Source organism: Odontomachus brunneus, unplaced genomic scaffold (assembly GCF_010583005.1).
Source record: "Odontomachus brunneus isolate Ranch 3 - 2012 unplaced genomic scaffold, Obru_v1 Obru_scaffold_128, whole genome shotgun sequence".
NCBI lineage: Eukaryota > Metazoa > Arthropoda > Insecta > Hymenoptera > Formicidae > Odontomachus > Odontomachus brunneus.
In genome coordinates this window covers 963,252-974,346 of record NW_022639578.1, presented here as the reverse complement: position 1 = coordinate 974,346, position 11,095 = coordinate 963,252, and the positions used below count along the sequence as shown (strand labels likewise).

The 11,095-nt window shown below is 41.8% G+C and overlaps 1 protein-coding gene across 14 annotated transcripts in view; it reads right to left on the bottom strand.

Annotated features, from left to right (window-relative positions):
* Window positions 1–2,878: 2,878 nt before the first annotated feature.
* LOC116849935 (voltage-dependent L-type calcium channel subunit beta-2) overlaps window positions 2,879–11,095 on the bottom strand; it is a 100,056-nt gene continuing 91,839 nt past the window's right edge. For 11 of the 14 annotated variants that reach the window (XM_032827614.1, XM_032827612.1, XM_032827613.1 and 8 more), the window contains one exon: window positions 2,879–9,679. In XM_032827614.1, the coding sequence (XP_032683505.1) occupies window positions 9,492–9,679 (188 nt within the window). In that variant the 3' untranslated portion in view covers window positions 2,879–9,491. The remainder of the gene's footprint in view (window positions 9,680–11,095) is intronic. The other 3 variants (XM_032827618.1, XM_032827620.1, XR_004379216.1) reach the window with 2 other exon arrangements.

The following is an 11,095-nucleotide window of genomic DNA, read 5'->3' as shown; positions in this document are numbered from 1 at the left end:
TCATGCACGCATACTTTCTCTCTTTCTCTCTCTTTCTTTCTTTCTTTCTTTTCTTCTCCCCCTCAATCCACCTCACATTACGATCATAACAATTAGATAATCGAATAGTAGCAGTGGAATTGAGAATCCAATACAATAATTCACAACATTCTCTTTCTCGCTCGCTCTCACTCCCCCTTTCTCTCTCTCTCTCTCTCTCTCTCTCTCTCTCTCTCTCTCTCTCTTTCTCTCTCTCTCTGTCGCTTTTTTTCGTTATTAGTGCAACAATAGTGAAATAAAGTCCTTTTGTCGAGGAAAACGAATGGATCGCGGGAAAGTCACGTGACGCATTTTGTCACGCGCTAAATAATTTTCTGCGTGCATATCAGTGGGCGACACCGATCGCGCATTCGCGACAGGAGAGAATATAGATAATATACAGAGAAAATCTTTGATCCGACGAACCAGCCACGAAAGGAAAATATCGAGGACGCTCGCGCGTACACGAAGTCTATCATTCGTTCGACGACACGATTCCTACGCACACGACAGGATTGCGTCTGGTCCTCGCACAAGTGCCACTCGGTCCGAATCGACGATTACTTCTCTCTCGCGATGCGTACATAAAAAGTTCGAATTTTGCGAATACACTTAACGAGGTCGCTGTTCATATTTTTAATACAATCTAGATTTCTCGAGAAGATGCACTGTGCACTTTGGAATGTTCTCACTGAGGATTACAATTTAATGATATACACGCAAGAAAAATCTTTGGTCAGATCTACCAAATTTCTAATAAAATGAGCGAACTAGAAAACTTTGATTGACATCACCGAAATCCTATTTAAGATGACCAGAAATCTAGTTATTTCAAACAGAATTCTGGTAATGTCCACTGGAATTCCTGATTCGTTCATACTTCATCAGGAGTTTGGTTAATCCGATGAAATTTCTTTTTCCGTGTATGAATGAAGAAGCGGAATATGGCCTCGATCATTGGTGACTCAACAAAATCCGCTGGCAAAATTTGATCTCGCCGAACAGTGAGTATGTGAGAGCGAAGTACGCATTCGATTCGGGCCGATGCATGCACGTCGCCGCACGCACAATCTTATACTTCGCTGCTCTCCTCTTCGTTATACAGATATACTTTCGAAACCACATACCGCGGCCAGCAATATTATTGCGAAAGCCTTAAGGCTCGATACAAGGACAGGCATTTCGCGATATTTTTAAGCACACACCGAGAGGATTTGCACTGGCCGAATGTACCTCGCGACATCTTGAGTCGCGGATGGTACCTCAAAGCCCATGCTCAATCCTCGTTTGGACCTTCCAACCATATGGGTTCGCATTCAGTGAACACGTCGATGGGACGAACGAGGGAAATCGTCGTCGACGACTCGGCGCATCTCTAGCATCGCATGCTGCAAATCGACGAACGTAATCCACAAAATTTGCCGCGTCGGCCGAAATATATCCTACCTTAAGAAATACTGAAAAAGCTGCAACCCTATAATGGAATCTTATTCTACCGCCGTCGTGTGTGAATTGCATTCGAGACTAGAATTATTTTACAAGTACGTACTACGCGATTAATCATAGGTGAGTGATCGATCGGGTTGTTGTCTTCACGCCGGCAGAAATAATTATCTGTCGCCACGAAGAGGTCTCCCTCGATCGATCCGAAGCGATCGTCGTCGACGATTCCGCCACGATAAATTCGCTAGAATTTTACACCTGCGCACGTCGTACAAAACCAAATTAGATTACGCGAGTAGCTTCAAGATTTTCAATCTGTCTTCACGTTCGAAGCTAAAAGCGACTTCTTAAACTTCCTTGCGCATCTCCTTACGATTCGCGTGCACACACGGTGCAACAAAATATTCAGTCGTAAGTCATCGCCGTTATCGTTAATAAATCTTTGATACAATCAAACAGCCTCAATAAATTGTTAAACTCTCTCCTCTCCAACTCCAACACAAATAAGTAGACGGGCCCGAAGCATCGCGAGCGACTGAAGACGCCCGATGGCGAAATTAACTAACTAGGCGAATAATTGCCATTACGCGTGCACATACAGTGCGAGCCAACGAACCAAATCCCACGCAATTACCAGGTCAGTTCGCGCCCAACACGCGCGCAATTCGTACAAGTGCAACATCGAAGGTACATCCTCGCGCTCCAGCCTTCGTCACCCTCTTCTTCGCATAACGTCGATACTCATAGAGTCATCATTTTAGTCTTCAGAAAATTCGTATGTTCCCAATTGGACTTTCAGTGTTTTGCCTCGCCTATGATCATCCTCGACTATTCAAAGCTTCTTATCTAGCATAACGCCTAGACGCGACGGGGCTCTCTATACGTAAATGTACTGTATAAAGTCCATGTTCCGATCGAATTTGGAGTCGTCGAATTTCAAAAGAAATACTGCTAACTGACACAACGTTTCCTGAATAATACAAGATACTATACAGCGTTCGTACAATTTGTACCAATTCGAGACGGACGATATTTATCGCTCATAGAGAAAATTTAAAATTTGCTTTGTAATTTAACGCGTGCTGCGAAGAATTTTATAAGTAATGATACGTCTCCCATCAGAACTCTGCCCGTTTCAAAATTCGACGACGCGAGATCTTTCGTTTCAGCGAGGTTGTCAGTCGATCGTGTGTCAGCTACACGCAGAAACTACGAGCGTCGCTCTAAGCATTTGTAATCGAAGGACGTGAACATTTTTGTGTTAGGATCGTTTCCATCGAGCTACATACTGAATTCACGGCGCTACTCGAACGCTACGTAGATCAAACATTATCAACGATACCGAAAGTAACGGATGGATCGTTCGCCGAGTCTTAAACTCAAGTCCGATATCTTCACCGCAGGTACTAAAGGAACGTTTCCGCACATGTACATGTATATATGACCATATTTGCGTATAGGTGTATGTGTATAAGTCGTTCAATATACTCATGGATGCGTAAACTTCCATGAGTGCTTATTCCGAGGAGTTACAAAATATTATAAAAATTCCCATCTCGACAATCAAAGTGTCTACAAGATGTATTTTGCATGTATTATGTATGCATGACTAGGACTATGGCGCACGACTTTGCTCAGACCTTTGCTTGGCCCGCAAACAAGCAGAATCGGTCAATCATCAATCAATCGAGCGATATTCTCGATCTCGCAACGAACGATGTTGATACACGGGAGAAACTGTCTCACCAAATTTCACCGTAATATAAATTGGCATTATGGTTGTACTCTTAAGTTGCCAAAAAGATCAACACGTTGAGTGCCACGCCAGACAATGACGCATAAGTTCATGCAGGAAATCCCTTCCCCCGATTGTGAATCCCCCGTTTTATTTACTCAATTAAGGAAAATTTTACCAAATATTATAATATTTTAGCTTCACTGCGAGGGTGATTCATGAGGTTGGCAATATATTAGAGCCATACCACTCAAAAATGTTGGGCAATTGCGATGCAAAACTAACACTCGAATCCAGCGTGACAGTCAAAGCATTCAATATATGCACAATATTTTTTAAATTTGATTTCTGAAAAATCATACAATTATTCATGAACTTATATAATTGCAAAACAAAGAAATATGGTAAAAGTACCAATGTCTAGACCCTAATAACTTGTACCTAACTCTGGACAAAACTTATTGTTTTAGTCTTTAAATACAAATATTTAAATTTTCAAAATATAGAATACATATATTCTGCGTTTAAATATTCCTATTTACAAACCAAAACGACAAGAATGCCCAGAATTAAATACTAGTGTTGTTAGTGTCCAGATATTGATGCTTTTACGTTACACAGGGGAAAGTCAAGTGCAAAAAGTGTGAGTGCTCTCCGTTTAGTGCCACAAGTCGACACAAGCATCACCTTACTTTTGTTACTCACTGAATATTAAATAAAGATAGAATGAAGCTCAACTTGTGTCACCAAGTGGAAAGCACCCCACAGAGCCGTTTTGTATTTCTAATAAACAAATATAAAAAATAAGCACAATATATTGATCATTCGTCATCATTCGATGCGAGCCGATGCAAGAAACGAATTTGTCGCACGGAAGCGGACACAGCGTGTGTATCCCTCATCAAGTAGACTCACAGCGATCGTAACGGAACGTATTTTTACCTAGTATATACAAGTCTGGGCTGCGAGAGAAGACCTTGCGATTAATCGTCCCGAAATGTGCGCCGTGTCGCTCGTTTACGGAAATTTCGCGTCGGACTAGGAGCGGACCCGATTTTCAGGTGATCGTTTACTGAAGAATATAACATCCGCTGCTCTCGACTTCCTTATTCAAACGCGACGTCCGATATTTATACCTATGTCTCTCTTTTCTTTACAAAATTTCTGCCTAAGACAAAATTTACATCCTCGACATTGACAAGCGATATTGACGCAATGCTTCGCGTCGGCACGAAATTTATACGAAGCTTCGAGATGCTTCAGAGGCAGAGATATTCGTATAAGTACGTATCTATCTAATTACAAGATTCAAGTGTTAAAAGGAGACCGAACATAGCGAACATGATCATAACGTGTGCAAATCAATCGTGTGTTTCGCGACACGCTTTCTGCTAGAGATACGTCCTTAATCGGTACCGAGCATCCATCGCAACGCAATCTGCAAAATAGAAGGTCTCGTGTCAAATTTTCGTATCGGTTGCAAAACTAATGCTCTTGAATCATCAGCCTCATAAATTTCGGCTAACGTAAGATCAGAAATAAATGAACTAATTGGATAAGACTCAACTTAATTAGATATATTATATCAAACATAACGTTTAATCTCTCGTTTTAATTAATTAAATGAAGTCAAATGTGACCGAGATGAATAGAATCAAAGAATCCATGTTTTCGATACATAAATGCGTCCTCTCTTAAGAGATCTGATTTGCACGATCATGAGAAAAAATTTGCACGATTATAACATAGAATTATACAGCAGCGTAAGCAGGTACCAATTAAGGATGAATATACTTCTATTTAACCATAAAAATCATTTCTCCAAACGCTACACTCTCCTTTGGCCAACTATACATACCTATCTAACGTTTAAATAGCGAACAATCAAACAAACGAGTGACCTATATGAGCTCAAACCACAATCCAACATTTGACGATCTTCACGAACGCATCGAGAATCGATCGCAGAAATGTGCAAAATCTATTCATGCTCCGCGTAAGCCGCACGGCGTCTACAATAAAAACAAGTCTACACAAGTAACTCTCTAAGACCCGATGATCAAAGAGGTCGTGTACTTTCAAAAGATTTCCTCCCCCTCTGAAAGAACGGCTGATTCTTACTCGATTCTCGAGAAGACAACGGTGGATTACTTGAAAATGTATAAAAAAGAAACAAAGCCGAGATTACCCACGCCTAGATTTATGCTAGTCTTTACTGCGACGTATATAGTATCGGACACATCGCCCCCAATCAAAAAAACGCGGCGCTTTCTCACGCGGTCGCCGCATAGGAAAAAGTTTCCGATTAATTTACTCTAAATGATAATCCATGCCGATGATCGTGATCTATTTCGAACTACTTGGCCGCGAGAACGTCCTAAGAACTTCGTAAGTTTCATTTTCGTCAAATGTGTTACGCTTCATGTTATCTCCATGGGATTAATCGTATCGTCCTAGGCGGGAAATGTTTCGTGTGTATGCCTGCAAAACGGATCGACACGATCGGTCTTTGTTTTTTTATCATATTCGGCCGAATGGCTCTATACGCCGGAATCGAAAGATATTTGCGATGAGCGTTGTCACGTGCTGAAGATCTCGCGTGACTGCAAATATCTTTCTCGAATCTTTCGTGATATTTTTAGCATAAAAACAAATCGAAGATCTAATTACAAGTACCTAATTACAAGTAGCTGAATGCCGATCCACGTCAATCGCAACGTATCAGCGCTGCATAGGTGAGTACTTGAAAACGGCACTCATTGGCTTCTTACAAAGGCTTCTTACAATATTTACATGATGCCGTTGGTGGGAAATGTGAATAAAAATGTGATCTTTCAGCTTTTGTGAGCAATAATTTAGATTCTTAACGTTGTCGCAGTCGCTTCAGAAACGAATTCAATGCTCCAGCTGCAGCAACAAATGGTGCGAGTTCGAGTGATGGTGAGCTGTAATAATATGAAAAATATCCGTCGAAAAGATGTAGCTCTTGCAGCGATGATACAAAAAATTGTATTTATAATACAGTTTATTGGTATCTACCGCGCGCGCGCGACGTAATTTTCATTCACATTTCCGCTGAATAATCATTTTCTTTGAACCTCTCTTAATCTCGATTAAAATTCGTCGAGTGATATAGTGAAACAGTCACTTGCGTTTGTGTACAATTTGTATGTATATATGTATACTATGTACACAAAGTGTTTTCTTCAGTGTGGTGTACGTGTGTGTATGCACTTGTACGCGCGCGCATACACACACGTACACGCGCATACACACACGTACACGCGCACTTTTAGCATAACTCTAATAAAATGTATAAACACCTTGGCGGCGCGACAGATCGTCGAAGCGCCCGATCGTAAACTTTCAACGGATTCAGCGCACCAACATTATCCGATCTCGAGCTATCGTCAGCGTATCTCATCTCACAAATAAAAGATTCCCCAAAACGCCTCGTCTCTACGTTAATTTGTCTAATTTAATTACGTGATCGCGATGGTAAATATCACTACGTCGATCGTTAAGTCGCTACGTCCGCCGTCACAGTCGCGACGGCAGATTTCAGTTTCTACGATCAAATTCGAGAGATTGCGGAGCCGCATCGATCGTGGATCGCTCCTCAGCGGTGATCGTAAGGTTATGGCGGCGACGTTTGCTGCCACGATCGACGATCGAATTGAAATCTTTGCTTTCGTTAAAGCTCTGGTTTTGCTTCAATTACGAGCGGAATTAGCTGTTACGTCGATCATAGGTCACTTTTCTACACAATCATTAAACTGTTCTCAATTGTAATCAATCGTCAATTATCATTTCGCTACAATTAGACTCTAGAATGGAAATCAATTGTTTCTCGTAGACTCCAGTTTCTCTCGATCACGAGAAGAAATCCGCGTCGATCGCCGATCGATGTTTCACATAAAGATTTGGTTTTGGGGCCCAGGAGGAGTCGGTGCAGGGAGTAAGGCCCCAGGGCTCTCTTCACTTTCTTTCGAGTGCACTTTCTATCTTGGTCTCTTCGTTCCACGCGATTATCTCGCGCGTCTACTAGTGTCGTCGAGCTGGTTCCGCAAATGGGGTTTGTCCTGCGTGTACTGCGATGACAAGGACACTGGAAGATCGTTTCGACTCGACCAAAGCTCCTGTCAGGAAGATCGCTCGACCAAACGATCGTTATCATTATACTCGAATCCTTAATTAAGTGTTTGCAATGATTTCATTCGATACTTCGACTCTCGCGCGTGAATGTTGGAAGAAGTCCATCGCAATGATTTTAGGGTTTGGCAAGTAATACGTATCTAGAAGTAAAATCCATCAAAGACACGAGTGTGTGTCGAAGTGTGTACATGAAGGGATTTTCGATTAACAATAATCAATTAATTCCAAGATCGATTCTAGGATGAAATTCCAATTGTCAATTTAACATGAAGGACATCTCGTCGAGTGCGTTGAAGTCATCCTGACAATTTGTCGCGATTTCCTTCGCACGCGTGTCTGAGACTTGTGAGAGAAGATTCGAGAGCAAGTACAATATCTCGCGCGAAGAAGTGTGCAGGGTTCTCGGTTGAGTGTGCGAACGACATTGAGTAGGGTGCTCAACGAGGAGCACTGGATATAGCCAAGTATGTATCTTTCGATAACGTTGTTCTTCCTCGGTATAAAATGGGCATAAAAGGATCTCACACGAGAATGCAATATAGATATATCATCATCTCGATTATGGTTAACAGTCACGGTGTGTCAGCATTAATAGTGTGCAGTTGACACTGACAATCGTTATGATAGATGGTTGACATGTTCGACATAATACAGCCAGAGTTCTTAAATGTAGCATACGTCACGTTGGGCAAGTACACTTCTATGATATTTGTGCGAGTGGATTGTTCGGTAGTGTATGATCAACGAGTAGCATAACTCCGCGATCGCGGATAATATCGTCATGATAACATTGTCAGAGTAACACGCGACATTGATTGAGGTTCGTTGACGAAGCGAGACGCGACGTACAGACGTGAAAATATGTTTCCGCAGGTACTGGTGACGTGTGCGAGTTGCAATTGGTGGTGCGCTGACGGGACTCGTCCGCGCGGGAATAACGATCTTGGTTTTGTGTTTTGTCTTTACACGTAGTTCGACGATAAGCGGCTTGGTTATCGGAGTGAATGTTGGCCTAGGTAACCACACACGTGCACGCTGTTGATGAATGCTAGCATATCAGAAAAGGAAAGAAAAACTTTCTTATCATCAAACGGTCTTTGTTGATTCGTTGTTAACACGTTGAGTGCCATGCCGTTCTCACATTCTGCGTGAACTTCTGCAGAGCCTCCGTCGTGATCCGTCTGCAAATGACGGTCTTATTTGTTCAATTGGAAATGATTTACCAAAATATTCCAGCCGATCAAGTGCAACAGTTGGTAATATGTTCGGCATAGACATAAAGAACGATGAAACATAAGCAATAATCGGTTAGTCACATTCGAGAACAATCGAGAACTGTTATGGTGAAATTCTCAACTGTGATGGATCAATTTGTTTACTAAAGCCTCACTTTTAAACAATTGTAACAGAATCGTGCACGACAGACATAGAATTCGGGCCTAATGGGACTCACACTCGAATCCAGCATGACGGTCAAAGTGTTAATGAAGCGTAATCACATACAATATAGAATCGATAGTGGACTTTACTGAAATACCCGGCAATGTAAAGGAATATTAGTAAATAGTGACAAACATTGTAGTAGTGTTGCAGATACAGGAGCTTCCGGAAGATAAGGGCACACGCTCTAAGCGTGTAAGAAAATACTCCGACAGTTACGTCGCAACTGAATCATCAGTGATCAATGATGAGGTCTTTATAATTACTATTGCAAGCAGCGCGAATGAAGTGCAAGCGCGTGATGCAGAAATAGCGTGCACGCTGCTGGCGACCGGTAGCGTATAGACAGCGAGATTCCCTAATTGGACGAATACGCGGAGATAATTGTCAACGGTTCTTTTTTTTTCGAGGTCATCGAGGTGCGTTCGGATAGAATCGATATGAGATAGTGTGTTTTAGGCTCGCTCGGTCAAGAGCGCGCGGAGATGGCGTGCCAGCCGATTTACTGCTTCTCTCGTTTCTCTTTCTAGCGAGTAGCGCGACAGGAAACAGCCCCACTAACAGAGCGCAGCGATCTTATCGCGAGGTAGCGTTGCGCACTTCCTACAATCGGTAGCGTTACCGGGAGGTGAGCTCACTATAGGGCGGTGGTGCGCAGGTGGGGACAGCGCTGTAGCGACAGGCCCCGGGGCCCCAGCTCCTAAATAGCGTTAAGAGCACGCGAGTCCTGCTGCTGACGACGCCTCGAGGCACTGCCATAATCGACGCCGTATTCTTCCTCGGTGCCGTAATCGTGTTCCCCGCGATCGCCCCGATCACGATCCATCCGTTCCAGCCGCGATCTTCTCGTTCCGCCGCTGACATGTCCGCCGCTGTATGAGCCCGATCCTGCGTCAAGTAGAAAAACATTAGATCGTGTTGCTACGAATTGTGATGTCCGAGTGTTTTGCTCAAGCGGTTTGTGATTTTGGCAAGATTTCTTTACTGACAAAGAAGATTTGAGAAGTGATGATCACAACATTTTATTGATATTTTTCCAGACAGCACAAGATCTCTAAAGAATGTCCTGGGGACGTTCTCAAGATGTATGAACGTTCTTAGAATGTCTTTGGGATATTTTGTGAAAATCTGGACTGTTTATTTTCTTCTTTGAAAAAAAATCCGTAAAAGTATCTTATTTTTTAACTATCTAAACCAAAACTTCGTCTTAAAGAGAACATTTTACTTATTTTGAATTCTTTTTTTCTGTGCTTAATTCTATTTTTTCATAAAATGGAATTCAATGCATTAAGACTAAACAAGTTCAAGTTTCACTAGGAGGAAGTTATTTACATATACACATTCTTCAAACTCTATCCTATGAAAAGAAAAGAACGGCAGCCGAGTCATGAGTGGTTATCGTTGCGAGCAACAGGGATGAGTCAAATTGTCTACGTTGCAACTCATTCGAACATCACGCTACCCAATCCATGCAAGCGTTAAGCGAAAAAAACTGAACAAAAAAGAGAGATATGCCGCAAAGACTCCGACGTTCGAACTACCGTTGCGCAGGTGCGCAGAAATCGAGAAGTAGAAGAGTGTACTTGTGGGTCTGACACTTTGATGAAACCTCGTACATGAATCTCGCGAGATGATAGATCATGTCGAGAATGAGGAAATCCTCCATAACTTCTGTCCTCTCGACTCACGCGGCCACGTCGTTAATCTCTACCGTTAAGCTATTCTATAGTCCTACTCTATGTGAGAGGGGTTGGTGAAGGGCTTATGAAGTATTCCAAATTAAACAAGGAGATTGATAAAGGCAATAGCTAGACTCCCGATCATGACACGTTAGAAACTTCGACTTAACTTTGCGCAATCAAGGGATAATGATGAGGGAGCTACAGATTACGGTATGTCAAAGCCAAACTTTGACCTCAATGAGATGAAACCAAATTCAAAATCACAAGTATAACTAACACAATATAAAAATTTATAAAATTTCATTTCATTTCAAAATAATATCTATCTATAAATAAAAACGCACAAAAGATAATAACAGGTTATATTAATTAATTTCAGAAGAAAACAATTGAATGATTAGCAACACAATTTTAAGCGTGCCCTGACCGGAAGTTCAATCGAAATATAATATAATTTTATTGGGATAAAGAAGTTGCTATCTCTCTCTCTCTCGTGGACAAAAATAAAAACAAAAAAAATTAAATTGGATAACAGTGGCGTAGTTGAGTCAATGCAGCAGCAGTCCGATTTTAATTACTTTTTACAATTTTTATATCTGTTTAAATTAATTTAACAAATGCA